General features: G+C 47.6%; 1 protein-coding gene across 1 annotated transcript; it reads right to left on the bottom strand.

The window, feature by feature from the left end:
• Positions 1-65: 65 nt before the first annotated feature.
• SLC24A1 (solute carrier family 24 member 1) lies at positions 66-26,985 on the bottom strand. The gene is made up of 8 exons (XM_013059569.2): positions 24,958-26,985; positions 11,328-11,448; positions 7,500-7,586; positions 6,348-6,436; positions 5,389-6,003; positions 4,562-4,651; positions 3,540-3,706; positions 66-2,429 (listed from the first exon to the last, which is right to left on the bottom strand). Exons 1-8 carry the CDS (start codon positions 26,857-26,859, stop codon positions 2,180-2,182), a joined length of 3,321 nt encoding a protein of 1,106 aa, XP_012915023.1. The 5' UTR covers positions 26,860-26,985; the 3' UTR covers positions 66-2,179.
• Positions 26,986-27,165: the final 180 nt, after the last annotated feature.

Here is a 27,165-nt window from a genome sequence, read left to right as displayed (position 1 = left end):
CAAAAAATTTCATTTCCAAGCAGAACAAATTGATCTTTTAAAAATTGTATAAGTTTTCCATCTCCCTGAAGTCTCCTTCCTCCCTCCCACCCCAGTGACTTCTTATACATCCATCAACACCCAGCTTTCATTTCACTTGACCCTTTCTGTCACAGTGTGATGTGATCAGACCTTCCTCTCCAAGCAAAGGGAAATACCAGACATCCAGCAAACTGATCATGAATGGGATGTTAGATCATTAGAGTTGACTTTAATCATGAAATGTCTATTCAGCACTTTCTCATAACAAAATGTTTCACTGTCCAGTACTCCTCATCCATTCTGGGGAAAATATTGGAACCCAGGCTCTCGGGTGATGTCCCTGAGTTGGCTGGAATTGGCTGCAGATGTGCACAGTTTGGCATTGGAATCACCCTTCTGACTCGTTCTGTCCTCCTGTTCTTGGGCCATGCCATATGGAGAGCAGGCAATGCAACAGCACCAATGAGGATAACTAAGAATATGGAATGACTATGTTTCCATCGTTATCTTCTCAAGCATTCCAACCAAGTGACCCAAAGATACAGATTAACTCATCCATGTTTGCAGAATAAAATACCATTAGGACTCACAATTTATTGAAATTTAATAAAAGTCATTTTCAAAGAATGTGAATCCTGGGGCAGGGAGGCAATTAATTAATTAATCAGCCCATCCTAAGAGATGAATTATGGACTGAAGTATTTTGAACACCAAAAGGTTTGATTTTTTTTTTTTTACATCACATCTGTCCTGCTATCTTCTAATCTTCAATGAAGCCTCTCATGTTCATAATTAAAGCTGTATTTACCATCATAATCTATAGTCACCTGAGCTCCTTCTGCTCTGAAACTAGGGACACAGAACTGTTTCATTTCTAATGTGTCCCTTAAATCAATGCTAGTAAAAGCAGCAAGCGGTGGTTTTTAATATGCAAGCACTTCAAATTCCACATGCAATGTTTAAATAGTGACACAATTTGTACAAACACAAAAGTCCTTTAACTAGTGGAAGCAGTAATACTCTCTATCTCACCATGTTGTCATCATGTTAAACATTTTTTGGAATTTCTCCTTTATAACTGCCTGGAGATCCACTTATAAGCCACGCAGGAAATCAATCGTCTTGCTTTATAATCCTATCTAGGGTGACACAAAAATAGCATTACCCCACAGGATCTCTTACTTTATAAATCAGACTTGGCTCTACTGATTTTGGGATCTCTTTAAAATTACTCCTTTTCTTACTCACTAGTAGCTGCTGTCACTGTTAGGCGAGAATATGCTGGAGGAGCAAAGCCAGGACTGCTTTTGTATGACTGTCTAATCCCTCAAGGTGACCACTTGGCGGAGACAATACTAACTTGGATTTTCTAGTAAGTAAATATGTTTAAATAGCCCTTAGAGTAATTTTCCTTCCCTAACACTCCCACTTCCGATTCAAGGGTGATGAATAAATTTTAATTTCTTGGGCTACTTACTTTAATTTCAGTTTTGAGAAATGCAGCTGTAAGAGCTAAGGTAGTCCTTTTAAGCTATAAAATACTGGTATACATTTTACTGGACTATGATGTATAATGTAATTGATTCCTATTATACATTTTTTCTATAGTCTTAGTTCCTTAAACCCACCAATAATTAGACCTGTAATATTTACAAATCTGATTTAAAAAACAAGCCACATTTTAAACAGAAAAAGAGAGGACAGCAAATTGCAGCATGTGCTTGGGCCAGAGGCCCGGGGATGCAGTGTAGACCACATCTGCATCTTCGGATCAACAGCCCTTCAGGAATGATCAGGGACTGTGGGCATGGGTGCTTGCCTTACTGCTACTGTGCCTGTCCCAGCCCTCACCCCCAAGTTATCTCTCATTCAGAAAACCCTCTGGCTCCAGAGGTCCTTCTACGGGCCTCCACATGATAGCTACCAACAGCAGTCAGGGGCAGGAGCTCCATCCCTCTAGAGGGGAGATTGTTAATCCACAATGAGCTGCAGGTGCTTCCAAGGATAATGTTCAGATGACATTCCCATCAGAGGCTCTTGGCCACTCCGGTCACTCTCCTGGACCATGTTCATTCTTTCATTAATGTGACAAGAAGTACAGTAGCTTCTGGCATGGTTTTTCTGATCCATGTCCATTGTGAGCAACAGTGACTCTGACTCAGACAGATACGGGACAGGAAATGATTCGATCTTCTAACATCACGCTGATTATCAGGAATATAAAGTAAAGGAGGAACATCGTGAAGCCCAGGATCTTGTTCATTCTCCATTTGCATGAGGCAATTGAAGAGATCACAAACAAGAGCATGAGGAAAAGCAAAACAATTGCACAAAACAAGCCATTGCTGCTGACTGGAACAGGCTGTAATCCATTGATGAGAGAGAAGAGCAACCAAGGGGCAGGCAGACTGCAAGATTGAAGAGAAAAAAGTGAATATTCTTAATTTATAATAATCCTACATATAATAACCCCACATATGTAAATACTTTTATAATTTATAGTGTTTTATAATTCATATAAATATATATAATTTATAACATTTACATTTTATAATGTATTTTATAATAAAACAATTTACAAATTTATATAATTTATATACTTATAAAACTCTTATAATTTATAATTTAAAAGCACTTATTTTTACACACACACATACACACAAAGCCTATGAAATAGAACAGAAAAGATTAGCCCCATTTCACAGATGAGGAAACTTAAGTTCAGGGAAATTGAAATTACATGCCCAAGGACTCACAGCTAGTAACTAGAAGACCCTAGATTAAAACTGAAATTTTCTGGGTCCAAGTGGGTTTTTTTCTCCATAATTCATGACGTGCGTATGAGAAACCCAGATGGGTTGATGTTTGACTCTTTAATCTCACAATTTTTATAAGCACTATCTCAGGCTAACATGTTTTTAAATTCTTCAGTGATCGGGGCTCTCCTGTGCCCCACCCCTCCATACACACACATACACAAATTCATATTAAGGAAACAAAAGTCCCTTCCCAAAACTGGGTTATGCCTACGAAAATGAAAATAGCCCAGAGGTTCTATTCTGACAAGTTGGGAGGAGGGGAAGGAGAGTGGGTACAGGAGGGTGCTGCATTTGCTTGTTTAGACAAAATGCTTTTAGAGCCTCTGAGCTGGCAGGACCCCAAATGCCAAGGAGCAGAAATATCAGGAGGTGAAACTGAGTCACTGCTCCATCCAACCCCACTTCGATGGAGGTCAGTGAGCAGAGCATTTGACTGTATTTGGTAATGATTTGATGGACTTTGTTTTTCAACTCATCTATAAATTCTGCTTGGTTACATTTCAGGCAGCATTTTTGTCCTATTATCCCATCTGGCCGTGATGAATGAGGGGAGGACACTTAGCTGCCTTGTAGACACTAATAATATAAATGCCCTATTATTCCACGTGTAAATAATGAAGCAGAAAACCAGCGAACAGAGCCAACACAGTGTTTCCCAGTCATACTTGATAAGCCTTCGAAAGCAACTTTGCCACTCACCCCACGGTGATATCAAATATGTTACTGCCCACAGAGCTTGACACGGCCATGTCTCCCAGGCCTTTCCGAGCGACAATCACACTGGTGATGAGATCAGGAATGGAAGTGCCTGCTGCTAGGATCGTCAAACCCATTATCTCTTCAGAAATCCCTACTGTTTCACCAACCTGGTAAAAAGTTACAGTGATAAGAAAGCACAGCAACAGCAAGGGGAAAACCTGAGGCTCTTCAAAGCACCAACCACATGCTATTTCGTGCAAGCCCAACGCCTTTCCACAGAGCCCAGCACTCTCCTTTAGCCTGGGAGAGATGGGCCACACAGAGAAAGAGCAGGGCCCCTGCTCGAGGCTTCAGGGAATGACGCAGCTCTTATCTAAATTGGACTACAAGTCTATCTTTAATACCACCTCTCACTGTCATTTCAGCTCCAACACCTCCAGCTTCCCAAAAGAACTGCCCCTCCAAAGACTTGTTCATTTCATGTTTCCATTTCCAGAACAACCATGGACACCTGCTGTGGGCCAGGAACTAAGTTAGAGGCCAGAGATAAAAGTATGAGCATCACAACACTGACCCTACTCCCAGCCTAGTGAAAGAGAAAAACTTATAACCAGCGATCCCAGGTAGAAGAGAAAAGCCACAGGCACTCGGAGGAAGACTGACAAAATGCCCAGCAGAAGGCAAAACTGAGCTTGCTCTCACAAGTGTGCACAGCATCACCAAGTGGAGGGGAGCAGGGCATGCGTGACAGAGAAAGCCTGGAAGAAGGCTAATAAGCAATGGTTAGCTGGATCAGCCCTTGAATGGCCTTCTATGTCAGGCTGCAGCGTGACTGTAAGACAAGACCCACACTTGAATATACTACACTCACCAGAATAAAGAGTCAACTTTTGAGCCTTTACAAACAATGTAGGACCTACAAATTCACTTGAGCCTCACCATTGCCTGGATACTGGACCTTCACCCTGAAGGGGAGAAAAAGTGCCCTTGGGCCCTGATGATGCAGGATTTAGTTCACTCACCTGGTGAGCCCACCATACCATGAGGTATGAGAACATGGCAATCCACACGACAGATCCCAGGAAGGTAAGAACAAAAAACTTCTTAGACTCCTATTAGCAAAAAGGAAGAGAAATAAGTCACAGAGGCTAAAGGTCTTAGACCCCTCGGAGGGAGCCCCAGAATCAGTGACAGGATCTGCTGGGGGAGTGGTGGAGAGGATCTGGAGATGGTCAGCTGAGATCTGGGTCTCCAGTGAGGACCCTGAGATGTCTGGGGAAGGAAGGAGATGGCGGCCCACTGGGCGTCCGGCCAGCAGGGCATTCAGCAGTCACCAAACTGTGAAGGGAACTATTTGCTTGCCCTAGAACCAGACTGGTCTAGGCGTGCCGTGTGGTATCTACAACCTCCTGCTGCTCTCCTCACCTTCTGACCCCGAGGTAGAGTATGGACAGCCTTTGGGTAGGGCCTGTTAGTCAAGAGCTTTCCCTATAGATGAGAATTCTGGGTAGAAATAATACTTTCCCCCTAAGTTTTCAGAATATCCCTGGGACATATTGGTTGGGGGAAGAGGGAACTTGGCATTATTCCCATATTAAAGTCAAGAAACTGGTAATAGGAATTGTACTAGTTCACACACTTATAGTGATGGAAACAAGCCCATTTGAGGGCCTCCCAAGCCTACCGGTATGTCCCCCTAGGCATGGGGTCCCTTCTGGAGCTGCAAGGTGCATCCCAGATACTTTCTGTGGTTGAGCCCTGCCAAGCCAGTTTGCCCCATCTTCTCACCTCTTGCATGAGAGGCCTAAAGACTCCACAGACTCCCTGGGATACAGCAGGGAGAACTCACCAGCCTCCAGACGTCGGGCACTGTCAGCCACAGTGGGAACACAATGGGCAGAAGGAACAGGTAAATGGCCTGCTTCTTCCTCGTCTCGGGCCACTCCAGGGACAAAGGCTCCTCATTTGCCTCCTCGTCTTCCTCCTCTTCCTCCTCCTCCTCCTCCTCCTCTTCCTCCTCCTCCTCCTCCTCCTCCTCCTCATCTTCCTCTTCCTCCTCTTCTTCCTCCTTTTCATCTTCACTTCCATGTCCTTCTCCTCCCCCTTCAGCATCTCTATCTTTCTCATCACTTTTGGCTTCACTTTTACGTTCAGCATTGAGTTCCTGCTCCTCATTTTCACCCTCGTCAGCTTTCATTTCACCATCTTCTGCCTGGAGTTCACCTCCACCGTCATCAACTGCTTCTCCTTCTGCCTGGAGTTCACCTCCAGGATCACATTCATTGGCGCATTTTCCTTCTTCGATTTCACCTTCATGTTCACTTTCTCCTTCTGCTTCAATTTCACCTTCACCTTCCAGTTGAGTTTCACCTCCGCCTTGTTGTCCATTTTCACCTCTACCAGGAGCTTCAGCGTCTTCACCTGTCACTTCACCTGTGCTCTCAGCCTCAGCCACCTCTCCTTCCTGCAAGCCAAAGTCAACAGATTAGTGTGGAAATAACTGCTCTGCTTGTTTTCCTTCCCAGTGTTTCCCCATTTTTGTTATTGTTGTTCCCAGAATGGATCTACAAACTTGAGTATGAGGAGAAAACTAATGCAGTCATTCAGCAAAATTCTCTTCCCAGCATTCCCACCCAGTGGTTGTCCTGTCTATACTCGATCATTTTCAGGGATGGAAAACTCACCACCTCAGGTGGCTTCTGCCTCTTGACAACTCTGATTAAAGTTCTTATTTATGATAAGGTTCTACACTCTGTGTATAGGTTGACTCTTTGAAGCTACACCACCAAGGAAGAGGCTGGTGCCTACCTGACCACCGGGATCCTCCTCCTGATCTCCCTTGACTTCTGGAGCAGGGGCTGTGACCATGGCCCCAGGAAGCTGGGCTGGCTCCTCCTCTTTAAAAGATAAACACGGAATAGGTCAGAAACGTCGGCCAGGTTCCAAGGGCGGCTGTCAGAAGCTAGTATAAGGGGCTCTGGGCTACTGGACTTGTCTACCTCGGCATTTCAGGAAGTCTGGGGAATTTCTTGTCGATAGGAAAAGCAACATGATGTGACATGAACTGTTACTGCCCCATCCACAGGGATAGCTGCGGATAAGAGGACAGCTGGGAGTGGCCATCCTTGCTCCCCCTGTATTCACAAGCATCTAATCCTGACCAGTGTGGCCAAAGATCCTAGGAACAGCTTGGGCAACAGAGAGAGACAGCAAAGTCCCAGCCCTCAGGGTCTAACCTTTCCTCTTACCCCCTACGCGGAAAGGGTTCTGGTGACTTCAAAGACAATAGCTTGGAAGCCTTGGAATAGTATTGCCAGGAACAGAGACTCAGAAAACCTGGAGAGGCAGGTTTAGGAAGAGGCCCTCACTTCTTGGCTCTGCAGCTTTAGGTAAGTCACTCGACCTCTCAGCTGGTGTTTCCTCCCTCCCTCCCTCCAAGGATTGCTGCGTGCAATAGGCAGGCCTGGTGTGCGGTGCAGCACCCACAGGCCAAGAGCTCTCGTACTCTCTCTACCCCCGCTGCCACAGGGATGCTGCTCTTCTGTATTATCAGACCCGTGGTGTCCTTCCCTCCTGGGGCTGCTGATCTTGGACCAATCCCTAATAGCACTGTCCTTGTGTAGAAGTGACAGGAAGAAGAAATGGAGCCCAATAGAGTCTCCTCTGGGACAACATTTAGTGAAAAAGAATCTCACACACACACACACACACACACACACACACACACGCAGCCTGGCCTGGCCCATCAGAGGAGAGTTTGCACAGAGCTGTCCAGGGCCTCCCTCAGGATAGCAATCCTTGCAGAAAGGGAAGACCCCGGGAAGAGGAGGCTGACATGCGGCACCAGATCATCGCTCCAACTGACTGGCTCCCAGAGGCCAAGAGGCATGTCTCAGCCCTGGGCCACCGGGAGGGAGGAAGGTGGCAGGAGGAAACCTAGTGGTCTGGCCGTCCTCTCACCTTCTGGTTTGTTCTCTGCTTTAGCATGAGGCTTGGCTTTGGCCTGCTTACTCAAGCTCTCCTCCTCCTTGTCCTTGGAGTGGCGGGCTGCAAATGAGAAAGGGAACACATCTTATCTGGGACCCTTCAGCTAGGCTGATGAGTGGAGCGGCCAATGCTGCTGAAGCGGATGGGAAGAGGCTGGCCTGGGAGTTGGGGTCTGGATGCTGGTCTTACTAGGCTCACTCATGCCACCCAATTCCCAGACTTTCACCCTAAATCCCCTGCATCATTACTAACTGGCTGTGACCTTAGGCAAGTCACTTCTTCTCTCTAACCCTATCTCTTTTCTGGTAAAATGACATGGTTGGACTCCGAGGCAACAAACAGGATTTATTTCCGTTGTGAGTTCAAGTGCTGGCTGTTAGAGCGCGAGACTAAGGAGGACTCTGATCCAGGGTGGGGAGGAGGTGACCGTGACTCATCAGTGATGTGTGCAGTGAGTAGACCAAAAATGGCAGAGAGATATTTTTGCCATCCTTGAACAAGATTATCTCTTTGGTCCTTAGCAGCTCACTTTCCACGAATCTACCAGAAGCTCTACTATACTGGTCACTACTGGTAACCGTGTTCATGAGACTTCCTTTTCTGGTCAGAAAAGCTGGTCAGAAAAGCTGACCATTTCCGGTCAGCTGACCACCAAGCTCCCTGCCATGTGCTTTCTAACCCCAGGTACCTGGAGCCCAGGGAGGGCCTCCTTCCACATCCCTGTGTACACGCTTGGCCAGCAGCCCACAGAGCACTCCGTGCACAATAGTGCTGCTCTGACATCGAAGAAAAATGAGGAGGGCAACCTCCTTCAATGTGACGGTGTCGTGGGCAACATGCAAAGCACTTTACCCGTGTGGTTCAAGGTGGGAGACATGGAGACTGAGGCGCAGGGGCTCACGAGGTCCTCCTCACGGCTGTGTGGCCCGGGAGGGTGAGCTCAATGGCACATGTGATCAGGCAGTGAGGTGCCGTGGAGTCTGTTCTGGAGTCCAGGCTGGCTTCCCCTGCAAGTGCTGGGCCACCTCAGGAAGCTTGCACACCCTTGCCAAGGCTCAGTGTCCCCCTCTAAGAAGTCAACATCATGAGACACACAGCTCTGATGGGAGGGTCCATGAGACAAAATAAATAAAAATATTATTAACTGGTATGATTAAATTTTGCTGTGTTAGCTGGAGTTCTGGAGCCACAGAGCCTGGGTTTGTATCCTAGTGAGGCCACTTGCCAGTCGAGGGCCTAGTCAACTGATTCCTTACCCTCTCAGTACCTCAGACTCTTCCTCTGTAAACTCTCACAGGTTTGTTAAAGGAATACATAAACTGATCCATGAATGTGCTTAAAACAGGACCTGGCATCCAGAAAGCCCCGTATAAGCATGAGCTACAACAAGGACGAAGTGAGTAGTTGAGAGCATCATCCTTCCCAGGAAGCAGCTCTGCAGGGGCCCAGACTCCAGAGGGTTTGAGTTAGAAGGGACCCTGGAGATCCTCTGGTTCATGACACAGACAGATGGAGGAGGTGCAGTGCAGAAAGCTGCCGGGACCAAACGCTGCCTGCGTCCAGGATGGGCAAGAAAAATAAACAGGTCTGGAATTTCCTCCTTTCCGCCTGTCTCCTACATGCTCTGAGTTGGTTCATCTGTAGCTATGTCTGGCAAGAGGCTCCATCCTGCGGGGCCACCCCTCGGGCACACGAGGCCCTTCCAAGAGTCCTGGTGGGCGGGCCCTGCAGCTCCGCGCTAGAGCCGAGATGTCAGGAAGCCGGCATACTACAGCCTCCCTCATCCACACAGCTTCGGTGCCCCCATGGCACAGATGGAGCACTGCCGTCTTCTGCCGAGCAGCACAGAGTTGCTGTTATCCCAGGAGAGCTCCTTTGGGTTGCAGTGCTGGCACTGAGAACATCTGCTGACTATGGGCTAGAGGGGCTGGCAAGGAAAATCAAGTCCTCGTGTTTCCTTCTGAACTCTCCTCGAATACCCTAACCTCTCATCTCCCACGGCCCTGAGGAAGGCAGGTCAGCTGCAGGGCCTCTTTCTGGTCCCCTCTCCCTCTCTCTCTCTCATGCACACACACACACATCTAAGTGAAATCACCATAAAAGGCATGGGATCCCAGAGAATAGAAGCCCTTTCCCACGGTAGGGGAGAGCTCAGACCACACATCAGCTCTGTGGAAAGAGCTGGAACACCTGGAAAGGGTGGAAACATCTGGACAGCCATTTGGAACCAGCAGATGGAAACACAAACATGTATCTGGAAAGTCTTGGGAACAAAGGCCTTCATCACTGCTCTGCAAGGTCCCAACGCCTCCTGGAAGAGGTCTCGGGGTGTAGAATCAGAGCAGAACTTCATCCCACATTGTATCACATCCCATCACCTGCCGTGAGGCCCTTTCCAATGTACCAAGCCTGTTTGTCTTGCTGGGGCTCACTGTCCCTGGCTCGCCCAGAGCTCGTTTCCTCAAATGGCCTCTCTGCTCTCAGCGCAGCCAGATCATCTCCTACTTAGTATGAATCTCCTCTGACCTCGGCCAGGCCGGGCCATCACATAATCTTGTTAGTACAAGTAGGTCAGCTGCTGGTCATGGGAGTGGCCCAGGCAGGGGGGCCTGTGGTCCCATTCAGCAGATCTTTATCTTCAGGCTCTTGGTAGAGTCGGTGATTCCACAAGGAGTGGCCAAGCATAGCCCCGAGATAGGGTTTCCTTCAGAGCCCCAAGCCAGGTGTGCCTCCAGCACTGATCACCCACAGGCTGCTGGGTGCTGCAAACTCCACTCTCAAAGCTCCCAGGGTACTGATACTGGTGGGGGTGGGGGGAAGGCTCTCGCAATGTCTGTTGAGGCTCACCCTGAGGATTTTCAAAGGAAGGTTTGATCATCTCGTCTTTGTCTCTACTTCTCCCTGTCCAATACCCTTTTAAATACCCAACAACTCAATACTGTGTCTGCAGGAGATACTTCAGGGCGAGAACATTCTGAGCACACCGCCCCCTCACCCCCCACCCCTCCACACCCCGGCCAACATTTGTCCCTGAATCAGAAATGTAAGTCAGGAGGCTTCCTGATGCTCGTGAGTCGGTCTCCAGGGTCATAGTCAGCTCAGGCCTCTGGGGAAGGGGCCCAGAAGGCAGGGCTTGGTAAGATGGATGGTGAGAAGCTCAGCTACTCCCATCACTTGTCAAGTTGGACCCCAGGCCCCACTTTACTTTGAACCCCTACCACCCCCAGAAGTGGTCCTGTCAGCTCCTATGGCATTCCTGGCTGGAGAGGGGTTAGCAGTTTTCATGGGACTCCAGAGGTCAACACGGAGCACAGGGGGGTACCACTCAGAGGTTCCAGGCTGTGGGGTCCTACAGGAGGTACTCCCAGGAGTGGCCCTGACTAGTCAGCCTGGGATAAGCTGCCTGGCTGGAGATTCTGTGGGATACTGGAGCCGACTTGTGGGTGGTAGGCCTTGTAGGGAAGTCACTGAAGGCAACCCCAACATAGACTGGAGCAGGGCACACAGCACTCTTAGCCTCACCAACTATAGAAAAACTCTTTTACAGGAAGCGACACGGAGACAGGGAAGTCGTGGGATGCGGATACCTAAGGACCTTAGCTCCTGTTGAGTCCTCTGCCTTCGCTCTGCCCTGACTCCCAGACTGCTGACTTCATCCCCCATCTCTCCTCTGCTCTTGATTCCCCACTCTGCCCTCATCCTACCCACTGCCTCCTAGTTTTGCAGGTCCCTGTTCTTGTCCAGCTGCAGGAGGGAGGGAGCGGACAAGAGACCGTGCAGGTCTGGGGAGGCCTTACTTACCTTCTCCCAGAGGGTCCAGGCTGTGGAGCATGAGCTGGAAGATGGGGCTGCGGATGGTACTGTTGTGCAGAGAGGCCAAGCTCCTCTCTCGTGTCAGCACTGCTGGGAGCACTGCCGGGAGCTGAGCAGAGAAGAAGAGGGCCTCAGTGGGCCCTGCCCAAGCTAGGGAAGGAGCCACACGCAAGAGGGCCTCACTATCCCTGCCCTCCTCCCTTGGAGGGCAGAACAAAGCACAGGAGCCTTATCCCGGCCTCCCCCTCCCTTCACCTCCATCAGGAGCATTAACACTGCTTTCTTTCCCAGCCTCCCCTCACTCTTCCATGACTGGATAATTCTACGTACTGAATAATTCCCCAAGGTCTCAACAGGGAGCAGACAATGTGCACGACACATAACGCATTACCTAGGGTCTGTCCTTCCCTGAAGATTCACTCTCACAGAAACACACTCACCCCCACACGCAGACCCCCTGTGCACGGGTTCACTTCACAGTCCCCAGAGCATCATCCTGCTTTATCATTGCCCCAGCCCCAGATAAGCAAGACCGTGATCGCCTTCTACAGAAAAGGAAATGGAAAGTGAACGAGGCTAGGTGGTGTATCCAAGGTCCTGTGGGGAGTAAATGAAAAGACTTGATACTAGCGCTCAGGACTTTCAATTCCCAGTTCTGTTCCTTTTTTTCTACCCACAGATGCTCAGGAGACCTTCACAGGCACACACATACTCACACCTATGTGCACAGATACCCAGATGTGACACACATAGAAATATCATCTGATTTGCAAAGGAGCATCTAAGACAGACCAATGCTTGCTCAGGCCCTCGCACCCCCCACCCCCATTCCCATCTCTCCGGAGCTGAACTCCTCTGCCATCTAGTGGCTGTGGTAACACAGTACTCCACAGCAGGCCTAGGGATTTTCTTAGGTTAGGACGATTTCATTCAGGCCCCAGCCTCTCTCCTCTCCAGGAATCCCATAATTCTTTCCAAATATCCCACCACCCAAAGGCAGCTAAGATACCAGAAACCTCAGACTCCCCTGCTTCCAGTGCCCCTCCTGTGTTTCTCTTATTTCTGGAGCATTCCAAATCCACAGGTACTTTTTAGATCAATTCTAAACGTTGGGGCTTGAGTTTGTCTAGTCCACAGTCATTTTACAGATGCAAAAGCTCACACAGCAAGCCAGGGGCAGAGCAAACAGGGACATTCTGGATTTAGCTCCCTAATGAGCATCTCCTCCCAGGCCACCTTGGAGGTGACAGTCCCTCTGGCAAAGGAGCTGGCTCCTTCCCTGGCTCGCCCTGGGAGCACTCCCAGAAGCTTCCCAAGCCTGAACCCCACCTAGGACCCTCGGCATCAGGGCCACAGTGCCTAAGTTCTATGGCTGTCCTCCGAGACCCTGCGGTGTCCCCCTGGGCAGACGCCACATGGCACCCACCTTGACCCTCTTGTTTTCCTGTAGCTCATCCACCATGACTGCCCCATGACTGGGCTGCAAACGGGGACTGGAGCTATGGGATGTTTGGAGAGATGCTTGCTCTCCCTCCCTACTACTCTCTCTCTTCGGGGAAACCTCAGGTGGGAACACAGAAACACACCCAAAATTAACCTGCTCTCAGGAGATGTTTTACCATATCCAAACCCCAGCCTGGCCTTTCACGGTCTAGCTTCCGCCTGCACACAGTAGGCCCAGTCAAATGTGTCCACTGTCTACACTCCAGTAACACCAACTGTCTTTCAGCCTCTCAAAGGCAACATCCTCTTTACCCACTCTGAAACCCTCATCGCGGGACCTCTCTCCCAAGCTTGGCACCCTCCTTCCTTCCCTCACTCCCCATATTTCAGGTCTCCATTTACATGCCACCTTCCTCTGGGGAGCTGAGGTGTTGCCTCATTCTCTTTTTATAGATTCCTGTTCTTCTCCTCCATAGTGCTTTCCTCAATTTATTTGTGTGTTAAGAAACATTGCTAACGTTGTTAACAAACATACAAATAAATTAACTGCCCCCCCCAGCATCTTTTTTTTAAGATTTTGCTTATTTATTTGTCAGAGAGAGAGCATAAGCCAAGGGAGAAGCACGCTCCCCACTGAGCAAGGAGTCCAACGCTGGACTCGATGCCAGGACCCTGAGATCATGACCTGAACGGAAGGTAGATGCTTAGCCGACTGAGCCACCCAGGTGCCCCACCCCCCACCCACCACCCCCTACCCCCAGCATCTTGAAGAAAGATTGTTTATTTCATTCACCACTATGTGTCCAGCAGAAAAACACTCTTGGGCACTTCGCAAAGGTTCAATAAACACTTGTTGCATGATGTGTGGATGAACTGTCCTCTAACTGTCCCCAACCCATTCCAACTCCTGGGGCCTTGTTCATGACTCTTTTCTCTGCTTAAAACGCCTTCTCCATTCCTCCACATCTACCAGTTTCTCAGAAAATTCAGGGTGAATTTTTCTATAAAGTTTTCCTGAATGGCCCCTCCTACTCCCCCCCCCCACCCGGCTCCAGCTCCCCGTGATCCCTCTCTCCTCAAAAGCTGTATAACAGGGAACACATTTTGTGTTATCAAAATCTGGCTCTGCGATCAAGGGTAAGCGCTCGGGTCCTCCGGAAGCTGCATGGCAGCCAGCTAGGAAAAGAGACAGCCCTAGAAAAATCTAAGACGGAGGATCACTAAACACACAGTACTTATTGTCTGCACCACTAGCCTGCCGCCTTGCATTTACCGCTTTATAATGCCATTTGAACTTTTAAAAGAATTATGTTTTAACTATTCACATATGTGAGTTGTCTACCCAGCTAGGCGCAATTTTTTTTTCGAAGTGACAATACAGTCATCTCTGTTCTCCTAACCTGCAGCACAGTGTCTTGTACATAGTAGGTGCTCATTAAAGGTGAGCCGACTGAATAGCTATTCCTAAGGAGCTTCTAGTGCTATCTTCAGGCAACATGGTCACCAACAGTTGCCCCCAATACCTGTCATCACCTCCCCATTGCTGGCCTCTATGGCCAAAACTAGAACTGGACTTGCTACCGTCTCTATTTCAACGCAGAAAATGAAATAGTGCCTGAGCCAGGGTGCTTCACCCCCCCATCCTCCCAATTTGTTCATTCATTCAGTTCTTATTTCCTGAGTACCTGCTGCTTATAGGTCAGTGTGCTAGTGCTGTCAGGACGCAAAGATGTCGAGGACACAGGTTCTATGTCCAGAAAGGAACTGGAACCAATACTGACAAAGTAGGGGCGCCTGGGTGGCTCAATGGGTTAAAGCCTCTGCCTTCAGCTCAGGTCATTGTCCCAGGGTCCTGGTATGGAGCCCCGCGTGGGGCTCTCTGCTCAGCAGGGAGCCTGCTTCTCTCTCTGCCTCTCTGCCTACTTGTGATTTCTGTCTGTCGGATAAACAAATAACATCTTTAAAAAAAAAAAAAAAAGTACTGACAAAGCAGAAAGTGGCACAAGAAATGAGAAGCGTAGATGAAGCCACAGTGGCGGGAAGGACAAGAAGGTTCCTGAAGTAGGCAGAGTTCGAGTGAGCTTTGAAGGATGGGGGAGGTTTGAATGCTGGACACAGATGACTAAATGAATTGAATGAATGGATGGATAAACCAATGAATTTGCAAACGAATGAAACAGAGCAGAAATAACCAATCTTCATATGAAGGGAGCACTTCGAATTTCTGAGCAAATCCCCTGACTCTTTCATGACACGCGGTAGTTTTACTGGCATGGTAAGTACGCCTGCTGGCCCAGCCGTCTCACTTTTATCCTGTCCAACCTTCACCCAGTGAGTTTCTGGAGGCAAAAAACCAGGAGGAGCCAGGGTGCCCTTTGGGGTAGCTAGTTCTGTCCACAGAGGGGCAGGAGAGATTGACTTCTGCCCCGTGATGCATGTGCCTAATGATTTTTCTGCTATTCAGATTTACCCAAAATATTTCTGAGTTCATCGTTCTTTGCACATATCAATATCTTCTGAGATCAGCATGTACTTCCAATTTTCTGAAGCCCTTCATATCCACTTTCTCATCCAGGACTACTAACTCCACGAAGCACACAAGGTCAGTATTATGACTGCTCTCTGACAGATGAGAAAACAGAGATGCGGGAAGAGAGTGGCACTTGCCCACACTCACAGTGTCAGGGTCAGAACTCTGACCCCCTGATCCCCATTAGAAGTATGTTGTTGCTGTTGTCCTTTACTAGCTCGCATTTCTTTGCCCAGGCAAAAATAAGATAATGAGGCAAAATCTCCATTCCCTAGTGGCTTTGTTCCAAATTATTGACATTTTAGGTAAGTGGACACGAATGCTCTTCTCCATTTAGATGTGGATGACGGGTCTATTATTGGTAGCAGTCCTGGCAAGTAGGTGCTTTCAGAATATGCTCTTGGTACAAACACATTTCATATCCAGCTCTGACACCAATCCATCGCCCCTCCCCTCTCTTCAGCCTCATTACCCCACCTTCTCCTTCTCCTCATGAAAATTAGCAAAGGAAGCAGACCGAAGAGGATGTCTTCATGCCAGCCAAACCCCCCAGCACCTGTGATGCATCTTGCTGAGGCTGAGCAGTGGGATCCCTTGTAGCTGCTCCTGAAACCCTCAGGGGGCTCTGCCTCCTGACATCCGATTTCTATCTCCCACTAATACAGCAGTTAATCATTGGCTTCTCCCCTCCTAGACCATCCAGGACACATTCCCTGAACCATGTATTTTAGTCTGTGATTTTTTAAAAAGATTTTATTTATTTATTTGACACAGAGAGGGAGAGATCACAAGTAGGCAGAGCAGCAGGCACAGAGAGAGGAGGAAGCAGGCCCCCCGCTGAGCAGAGAGCCTGACATGGGGCTCCATTCCAGGACTTTGAGATCACAACCTGAGCTGAAGGCAGAAGTTTAAACCACTGAGCCACCCAGGCACCCCTGTGATTTTTTTTTTTTAATATTCATTTAACAAGTGTTTTTACTGAATTCTTGGTCTGAGTCCTGCCTTTACCCAAGTTACACTCCAGTAGGAGACCCTTCACTCTAGCCTTTTTCTGCGTACAGTCTTGCGGTCTGATCCACTCATTTTTTCTAAGCTGGAAACCCAGAAGTCTACCCAAATTCCTCCCTCTCCTTCACAGCCCACATCCAATCAGCTGTCAGACCTAGTTTCTAAAAGTCCTCAAATTTAGCTGCATCTCTCCTGCCTACAGTCCTGTAAAACCCTCCTGATTCCTGATCTGTTCCTCTTCCAGTTCATTCTCCATCCTTCAGCCAGAGTGATAATCTGAACAAAGCACAGATCGCATCCCTCCCCCGCAGGAGCTTACTGTCCTCACAAGGGAGTCCAGACTCCTTAGCTGAGCACCTACTAGCCTCCTCTTATCTCCAGTCCAGCACTGTCCAATAGAAATAGAATGCAAGTCACATACATAATTTTAACTATTTTAGTAGCCACATTTTTTTTATTAACACACAATGTATTATTTCCCCCAGGGGTACAGGTCTGTGAATCATCAGGTAGTAGCCACATTTTTTAATGTAAAAGGAACGTATGAAATTGATTTTAATAATATACTTAAAATATAATATACTTATATATATACTCAAATATACTAAAAATATCATAATTCAACATGTAATTAATATAAAAAGATCAATGAGCTATTTTGGCCTTTTTTTTTTCATACCAAGCCTTTGAAGCCCAGTGTATATTTTATACTTACAGCATCTCTCAGTCCGGATTTGCCGCATTTCAAGAGCTGAGTGGCTCCATGTAGCTAGTCTTACATGCTTTTTCTTAAAGAGTGTCAGGCCCCAGAAAATTTGGATCAATTCCCACTCTGCTAGGCGGAGCTCATCAAGGACTTGGGACTGTGCCTTTTTTGTCACTGTAACCCCAGACCCTACACAGGCCTCATATAAAGGGATTCAATAAATGTTTGCTGAATGAATGAGCATTGGAGCTTTTTATGGCACAGACCTAGGGCCTCCCCCTCCCCCTCCCACTCCCTCTCTCATCCTGTCCTCGATTTTAATTACCACACGTTGTCAGTGATTCACAAATTTCTAGCCCAGACCTTGCTCCTGAGCTTCAGGCCCATGTGGGTAACTGCCTCCCAGACATACCCACTTGGAGGTGCCGTAGGCACCCAAACTCATCACTCCTGACTGGAAACTCTTGAGTAACCCTAACCCTGTCCGTCCTGGAGTCTTCCCTTTTTCACTGGGTGGGACCACCATCTACCCCGCTGCTCAAGGTGAAAACCTGGCAGCATCCTTGACTTCTCTGGCTGTGGCACCCTCCCACCCACTTCATCACCAGTCCAGATGATTCTGCCCTTAAAACATCTCTCAAAGATACACATGTTGGATGCCCACAACAGCCTTCCAACTGGACTCCCTGTTTTTACCCTCGCACACCTACGGTTCATTTTCTACACAGCGGTTAGGACCGACCTCTTAATATGGCTCTTTGTCACTTCCTTCCCTGCTGAGCATCAGTTAAAATCCAAAGTCCATATCTGACCCATAAGGCCCGGCAGGAAGCCACTCCCACCTCTCCAGCGTTATCTTGCTCTACTCTCCCCTTATTCACTGACCACACTGGCCTCCATTTCTTTATTCCAATGTACTGAGCTCCTTCTGGGCTCCAAGCCTTTGCAGATGTTATTTCCTCTTCCAGAATTCTTCCCCATGGAGCACGGGGTGATTTCCCTTGTCATTCTGCAGATCTCTGTTTAGACCTTTCTCCCTCCAAGAGGCTTCTCCTGCTCTCCCTCACAAGAGGGGTCCGCACCTCCAGTCCCTCTCCACCACAGGTACGCTTAACTTCACCGCCCTTGTCACTCTCTGAAATTACCTTTTTTTTTTTTTACTTGTTTAGTATCTATATGCCCACTCCCCACACTAAATAAGGTTAGTTTTATGTTTCCAACCTATTCAGGTGGCAGAGTATCTAGAAACCATGCTGTTATTTGTAGACCACCAATATCTAATTTCATACTTAATCCCATCATATACACTAAGAGAAAATATTACTGTGTAGCAAGAATGCATGTAAAATCTCATTTACATGTACACATGCCTCCATGGAAACCACAAGCTGTTGGACCAGGCACAATCAGGTATTTGAATTTTTCTATTCCTATTTGTTTGTTTCTCATTCATTCATTTTGTCATCTTCTAGCACCGACTAGCAGGTGAACACTAAAAAAATGTTATGAGGAAAAGAAGCCTTAAAACTGAGAATTCTACTCTTGTCATCTTTTTCTGACAACGGGGAGGAAGCTAACTATTCCCAAAGGAGGGAACCCTTGGACAGTTAAAGGAGGGAACCCTGGGTGGCTCAGAGCATGCAACTCTTGATTTTAGGGCTCTGAGTTCAAGCTGCATGATGGGTGTGGGGCCTACTTAAGAAAAAATAAAAATAAAATTAAAATGTGTGAATATTATCTTTTTTTTTTAAAGATTTTATTTATTTATTTGACAGAGAGAAATCACAAGTAGATGGAGAGGCAGGCAGAGAGAGAGAGGGAAGCAGGCTCCCTGCTGAGCAGAGAGCCCGATGCGGGACTCGATCCCAGGACCCCGAGATCATGACCTGAGCCGAAGGCAGCAGCTTAACCCACTGAGCCACCCAGGTGCCCCGTGTGAATATTATCTTGAAAGAGAGAGAGAGAGAAAGCTGGGAACACCTCAGCCCAAGCTAGGAGGGGCTCTTTGGGAGCTAAGTGGATTCCCTGAAGCCTAGCATGAGTGGGGTCCACAGAGCTGGAGAAGTCTTCCTGTCCATAGGGCTTCCTGTCCATAGTCCTGCTGTCTCCACAGCAGACAGCTGGTTATACCAGTCACTGATAGAAGCCCTTGGAATAAACGTCAACCTCGACAAGGGGAGGACTGGCCCCCTTAGGAGGCACCTGGTTTGTCTGCTTAGGGGGTCATGTTCATTGCTTTAATTCAAAACCCTTGCCAGGAAAAAAAAAAAAAAAACCATAAAACAGTTCCCAATGCATTTAAGAAAAGAGTGGCAGACTTTTCCCTAGAGTTTCACATTCTGAAGTATTCTTGAAGGCATAGTGTGTGGACAGGGACCCAAAAGGACCCAAAATAGCTTGTTCCCCTCCCACCTTGGATTCCTTTTTACCACTGGTGCCCCTCAGGCCATATTGCCAATCAGCATCTCCTACAGATGGCTGGTCCTTGCTAGCTAAGTTGGGAGCTCGCAACTCTCTCTATAGAGAAAGGCCCGTGGCGCTTCCAAGCACAAATAGATAACAAATAGATAAAGCTTTTTTTTTTTTTTTTTAAGATTTTATTTATTGGGTCACCTGGGTGGCTCAGTGGGTTAAGCCTCTGCCTTCAGCTCGGGTCGTGATCTCAGGGTCCTGGGATCAGGCCCCACATCAGGCTCTCTGCTCAGTGAAGAGCCTGCTTCTCCCTTCTCTCTCTGCCTGCCTGTCTGTCTACTTGTGATTTCTCTCTCTGCCAAATAAATAAAAAAATCTTAAAAAAAAAAAAAAAGATTTTTATTTATTTATTTATTTATTTATTTAGGGAGAACTAATTACCATCTTCCTACTGAATAAGATTACTAAGAAAAGTAAATAGATAAAGCTTTTTAAGCCAGGTAGATGCATCAGCTTTGCTGTTTGTTGGCCTTCTGTGACTATGCATGGTCACCGCATTTATCATTTCAGGCTAGTATAAATACACTGCGGGGGGGTATAGTTTGTACTCAGGTATAGAGCTTCAGAGCAAGCGAAGTTAGACTGTCACTGGGATCATAAAAGGCATCCCAAACCAACTAAATGCCAGTTTGACCAATATTGTCTAAAGTGTCTTAGCTTTTATTTCTTTCTCAGCCAGTGTCAAAAGAGAGACTCTAAAATTTTTACTATGTGTCTGTGTCCGACGCTACACCCTTTACTTTTTTTCTAGAAATGCTCTTAAGTGAATTCTTTTTTTTTTTTTTTAAGATTTTATTTATTTATTTGACAGGCAGAGATCACAAGTAGGCAGAGAGGCAGGCACAGAGAGAGGAGGAAGCAGGCTCCCCGCTGAGCAGAGAGCCTGATGTGGGGCTCAATCCCAGGACCCTGGGATCATGACCTGAGCCAAAGGCAGAGGCTTTAACCCACTGAGCCACCCAGGTGCCCCTCTTAAATGAATTCTGATAGGATCATCCCCTCCCCACCCCCAGAAAACCCCTTTACCCCAATTCTAAGTTGTCAGAGCAGGATAAAAAGTAAAGTGAAAGGCCCTCCAGCTCAGAAACTCTACAGATATCAGCTGGGTAAATATCCAGCAAGAAAACAAATCATTCTCTGCTGATCTCGTCTCCAGGCTGCTCAGGAAGAAGACCCACAAGTATGTTGGACTTGGGGAAGCAGCGTGTGGCCGCTCCCGTTTGTCGCTGTATTGTCTGTGGCAGCTTTCATGCTACAGCAGAGCTGAGTAGTTGTGACAGAGACTGCACGGCCTGCAAGGCCCGAACGATTTACTGTCTGGCCCTTTACAGTAGCAGTCTGCCAACCCCTGCATGAGATCGTCATCCCACTCACTTTATAGATCAGCAATCTAAGGCCTGGTGGGAAAGCAAAGTGACTTCCTAGCACTTTGTATAGTGTTCCTTCCATGACAGTTACTCTGGTCTGTGCTGGTGCTTCTCATTGAAGCGCTTACAGATAAAGGTTTGTTGAATGGCACTGACTTGCCCAGAGCAACAGGGGCAGTTTGCAGCAGAGCCTGAGTTAAAACCCAGAAATACAGTTTCACGCACCCATGGTGAGAACCACCAAGAGCTATGGAACGGGCTGAGTTAATGATCCTCTCTGAGCCTCAGTTTCCTCATCGGCAAAATGGAGGCTGCCATCTATCCTTGCAGGGCTTTCGTGAGAAATCGTTGAGATCATGTACATATGGAATAGGCCCTCCATAAGCAAGGAGTCCCTCCCCACTCTTCTCTCTCTCTACCCTGGAACCCCTGAATTGTTAGGGTTTCCTGAGGAAACGGAACCACCTACTTAGCACCTCCTGCTAGAGACGAGAGCCCGGGCTTGCCTCTTTGGGGGATAAAAAGATTGTTCCCCCATGCACTGGCAACGATGAGTCTGATGATGTAGCCACCCTCTCCGCACCTCACCCCAGGCTGGCAAGAGAGGAAGGGAGGGGCCCAGATGTCTTTCCTGTTCCTGTTTCTCTCCAAAGGGAGCTGGATCACTCTGCCCTCCATTTCTCTTCCTGCTGCTTAGACTTCGCGACCACCTGTGGCTCTGACCTTGCCTGCCCAGCCTCCCTCCTTGGCTCCTTACTCCTCTGTCTGGTCATGCCCCACTTCTCTCCGGCTTCTTCAGTTTGGAGCATGGCTGATGGAATAAGCCACTTCCCTGGTCCCCTGCTTTCCTGGGGTGATGCTCAGAGAAGGGAACCATTAGTCAGGGAGAGGTGTGAGTCAATAGGTCAACAGGAGTGAGACAGTAAGGCATGCTTATTTTCATGTTGAAGTGAAAGAGTTTACAGGGGTAAGGACACCCTCTTGCATAAACCGCAAAAACGAATGCCAACACAGTTTACTAGATCAATGATTGGATTTCCAGAAAATTGTTTCATGAATTCAAAACTGAATGGCTTGCTCCTAGTCTATCAGTGAAGTTCAGGATAATCTATCTCCCTCTGACCGGATCATAGGTTTCAGCTACCCAAACACAGACATAAAGATAGAAGTAAAGACAGTTCCCACTCTTTCTTTCTCTCTCTCTTTCCCTCTCTCTCTTTATCTCCCTCTCTCCTTCTTTTTGGCTTTTAGATACCTAAGGTGAAATCCAAGTCCACATGTTTTAAAAACCATTTCAAAATAGCCATAGTTGTGCTCACTTCGGCAGCACATATACAAAATAGTCATACTCCAGGATTCCTGGGTAGTTCAGTCAGTCATCTACCTTCAGCTCAGGTCATGATCCCAGGGTCCTGGGATGGAGCCCCGCATTGGGCTCCCTGCTCAGCAAGGAGTCTGCTTCTCCCTTTCCCTCTGCCCCCCTCCTTGTGCTCTCTCTCTCACTCTATATCAAATGAATAAAATTTATTTTTAAAATAGTCATAGTTCTTATTATTTTGACTAATTTTTAGTGAGAAGTTGTTAATATTGCAAAGTAATAACTATAGGTTATTTTATTTTATTTTATTTTTTTAAAGATTTTATTTATGGGGCGCCTGGGTGGCTCGGTGGGTTAATGCCTCTGCCTTCAGCTCTGATCATGATCCCGGGGTCCTGGGATCGAGCCCCGAGTCTGGCTCTCTGCTCCGTGGAGAGCTTGCTTCCTCCTTTCCCTCCCTACCTGCCTCTCTGACTACTTGTGATCTCTGTCAAATAAATAAATACAATCTTTAAAAAAAAAAAGATTTTATTTATTTATTTGTCAGAGAGAGCAGGCAGTGTACAAGCAGGGGCAGCAGCAGGCAGAGAAAGAAGCTGAGCAGGGAGTCCCACATTGGGCTCTGGGATCATGACCTGAGCTGAAGGCAGATGCTTAACCAACTGAGCCACCCAGGGGTCACTCAAAGATTTTATTTTTAAACAATCTCTAACCCAGCATGGGGCTCAAACTGACAACCCCAAGACCAAGAGTCACATGTTCCACTGACTGAGCCAGCCAGGCACCCCTAGATTTTTTTATTTTAAAGAAATAAAGATTGACTTTCAAAAGTATAACCAGTAATTCAACCTGTTGTTGTTGTTGTTGTTGTTTTTTAATGCTGTTAATTAAGATTCATTCTGGATTTGCTTGAGCAAATAAGAACAGAGTTGTGATTGGCACCACGCTCACTGGTTGGCAAAGAGCTGCTAGTACCGCCCTAGAAATCTCTTAAGCAGGTTACAAATTCTCCTTTGAAATCATCTGCTTTGATGGTCTTGCCCTCGCAAAATGGAAAATTCAGAATCTGTAGAGCTTAAATGAAAACAGAACTACTGATAAGGACTGGGAGGCCGTTCAGAGGCATTTTGAAAACAGCCTGATGTATACCAAGGCATTTGATGCTTTTCTCAGGGGAGAGTACCAGGCTTCTGGCCACCCTCAGCAAGGCATGCCCTGAGGACTGTAGTAGGAGGGAGGCCCCTGTTTCTTCATATTAAATGTAATGCTCTGAGCCTCCCTTTCTTTTTTAAGCTTCTGGCCTCATGGAGCAGTAAGCTGACAGGCAATAGCACTGAATAGGGAGTTCAGATACTGGGTTCCCATTCTGATTCTGATACCTGCTGGCTGTATAACCTTGAGTAGGACATTTCTTTTTGTGGGGTCATCTGCAAATACGGCAGCTGGAGCTCAGTTGACCAGACCAGACAAATAACCACTGTGCAGGGTCAGCCAGAATTAAACTCACCTGGACAATGATCATTAGACAGGACCTTTTTGGTAACTCGTTGGACTCTGTTACAATTTCTACCAGAGAAGGGAAATGAAGGGAGGGGCTGGTCCAAGGTCACACAGGTAGTTAGAAACAGAATCAGATTAGAATCCAGATTTCCTGACTCCTACTTCTGTGCTCTGGCCAGAATACTCCATCATCTCAAATATCCTAATGGAAGTACATTTCATCTCTGTTGCGTCATGTGTCTCCCAGACATGCTACTGAATTTGGTCTCCATCCTGCCCACTCATCAAAACTGCTCTGGATTAAAGAGCTAAGTCCTTGCACTCTTGCACGCAAAATTCTGCTTGTGCCAGTGGCTTTTCTGAAACCTGAAAGAGGCAGGCTGAGAGCCAACCTTTGCCTAAACCCACCTTTTAGGAACAGGAAAGAACCAGGGTCTGTGTTCCCTAAGGCACCTCACCTTGGAGTCAAGGAACAAAAACTTTGAGATGAATTTTCAGAGATAACGTCCCCACCTTAATCTCATCTTCCAGGTTATTGAACCATACACTGAACTTAGAAGGAAGGTCCTTCGCAAGAAATTCTTAAGAAAGAATCTTGGAGCCAAGAGAAAGCCTTGGGGTTGGAGCTCTGGTATCTGGTCTCCACTTGATAAGAGAGAGGGCCCTGCACCCAATGCTGGCTTGTCAGTGGATGAGCGGAGCTCTCATCTTAACCAATATATCAAAAACAAAACAAAAACAAAAACAAAAAACCTCCCCCTTGTCAGACCCTATCCAAGCCACTAGCTCCAAACCCAGAATGTGAACAAACAGGATTAAACGAAAGTGAAGGTGCTTGACAAACCATAAACAGCATGCACATGGAAGAGATTATCATTTTTCCCTGTCTGATATCTCCTTGGATATTCTCCAAAGCCCAGCTGAAATGTCATTTCCAAAGACCCAGTCAGATCAACCCAAGTTCACATCTTGGCTCCACTGCCTATTTGCTCTGTGACCTTGAAGAGTGGTTTAACTTCAACAGTCCTCAGTGTCTTCCCCTGCCAATGGTGGACCATAATAATAACCATTGGGTGACTGGGAGCTGAGCCAAGGTCACTCTTGCCAACTGCCTGGCAAAGTATAGGACTTTAAGTGTCTATTGACTAGCAAAGGGAACCAAAGCACCCATCCCTTGAGGTCTGACCCAGCAATTTCCACTCCTCAGTCACTGGCTTCTCCTCATCTTTTTTGTCCCAAAGGGGCTACAGAAACTTGAGCCAGCCTGTCCTTACCTTGCTGAGGTCCCCTAGGGCCATGACCTTGGCCACTGGCCTCCTGCTGAGCTGCTCCTTCACCCAGACCTCGACCTGCTTATTCCACTTCATGGTGAACACATAGAAAGCATAGCCCAGCAGCAGCAGCAGGCTTTCCCACCAGGCAATGAGGCTGTCCAGGAAGAAGATAATGAGCATTATCAGGTCAAGGATGTAGAAAGAGACATCACGGAATAAGGGCCACCATGTGAGATTGAGGATCTCCCGGGAGAAGAGGGCACAGGTGCCAATGACAAAGAGGATGTTGAACACAGCAGAGCCCACGATGGTACCAATGCCCACGTTGCTGTGGGAGATGAAGACGCCAATGAGGGAGGTGAAGAGCTCAGGGGCAGAGCCTCCAGCAGCCATGAAGGTGGCACCCGCCACATCATCAGAGATCTGTAGTTTATCTGTGATGACACCCAGGGCTGGGACAAAGTACTCATCGCACACAATGGCCAAGGCCACAAACACGTACATCATGCCAAAGATGTGCAGGACCACCCAGCCCTGTTGCCGCTGCTCTATGCTGAACAAGTCTGGGGGGTACTCTCCCTTGGTGTGAAGGTCTGGCCAGCCAGGAGGCAGTGCTGAGGGACTGGAACTGGGCACCTCTGGGATAATAGCTGTTGTCAGGCTGGGGGAGGCGGCAGGGGGCACCACTGGGGCTGGCTCCACAACCACACAGTGATGGACCTGGATGGTTGGATTTGCCCTGGCCTCGGAGGATGCTGAGGGCCTTGGTGCCGTGGAAAGTCTCTTTGCCAGCCCCCAGAAGGTGGTGGAAGAAATTCCAGTGGTCGATGCACTGGTTCTAGACAACGGATTACTAATACTCCAGGTAGCGGTAGAGGCTTTGGTTTCTGTTGGGCTACTGCCTGTTGTGGTGCGTATTGTCACTTGCCCCTCAGAGATGACTGTGGTGTCCTCCAGGACCGTTTCCAGAGGAGGTGTCAGCTTGTTCTTTCTCGCTAACCCCCGGGGCTTGGTTGATCTATTATTGTCCACTCTTCTGGTGGTAGTCAGGATGTTCTCTTCTGTCATACTCCTTGGAGAAGTCAAGATGTTTGTTTCTATGTCATTTACCAGGAAAGTTGGGGTTGTATGAATTTCTCCCTTGAGAGTAGTTGGGGTGGTTTCCTCTACCATTCTCTTAGTAGAGTTGGTCTTCAATATTTTGGTGGTTGTCATAGCTTCACTGTCTTTCACTGTTGTTCTGGGGGTGATCCCATGGCTCTTTGTCATTGTCATGAGTGGAAATGGGGAATAATTGCCTACTATTCTACCAAGTGGAGATGGGGTGTATTTCTTCACCTTTCTCCCAGCCTGAGTTGGGTGGTAGCTCTGCATTTCTCTGCTGGGTGGTGTTGCTGAGGTATGATTCTTTACTGTTGGTCTGCTTGAAGTTGGGGTGTAGTGATTCAGTACTGTGCTGGGTGTGGTTGTGGTGTCTTCCTCCATTCTTTCTGTGTCTGCTGCTGTTAGGTTATAGTTATTCTTGAGTGTTGTTGGAGTGGTGTTGGCTGTCCTTCTGGGTGGATAGGGAGTATTCTCCATTGTTATGCCAGGTGTTTCTTCACCCCTGTCAACTGTAGCTTGGGGCACCAATGTATCACCTGCCATTTCAGAGCTAGCTCTTGGAGGGTCACTGCTCACCATCATCATATCATTGTTAGAGAGGTCACGGCTGGCCAGTTTTACAGGGTGTTGGGAAGACACTGCTGCCCACAATGAGGGGAGGCCCTGGGAGCTCCTCAGGTGCTGGTAGATGGAACCGATGATCAACGTTCCCAACAGGAAGAGGAGGCGACTCCAATGAAGCCGTTTTGGCCGGAGAAACCGCCTCTCCCGTGTTCCCATTCTGATCAATTTCCCCATGATGGCCAGTTATGCCTGGTTACAGAAGACCTCTCATTCTGTCCGTGAAAAGATGGGGTCTGTTCTGGCGTTCAGGTTGGTGATCAGTGAAGATTTCTCCATGAAGCCCAGCCAGGGGGTATCCACAAACCTAGAGGGTTTAAAAAAAAAAAAAAGTGGTTATTTGCCCCTAAGAGGAAAGCTGGGATCCATCAAACCCCTAGAAAAGAGTGATGACAATTCATGTAGGGGCCTTTATGCTAGGACGCAGTTGTTTCTGCTGAAACAAAACTACCCCTACTGCCTGTCTCAGAGAAAAAAGCATTA

The sequence above is a fragment of the Mustela putorius genome, unplaced genomic scaffold (assembly GCF_011764305.1).
Source record: "Mustela putorius furo isolate JIRA1106 unplaced genomic scaffold, ASM1176430v1.1 tig00003896_pilon_pilon_pilon, whole genome shotgun sequence".
NCBI lineage: Eukaryota > Metazoa > Chordata > Mammalia > Carnivora > Mustelidae > Mustela > Mustela putorius.
This window is presented reverse-complemented; position numbering and strand designations above follow the sequence as displayed.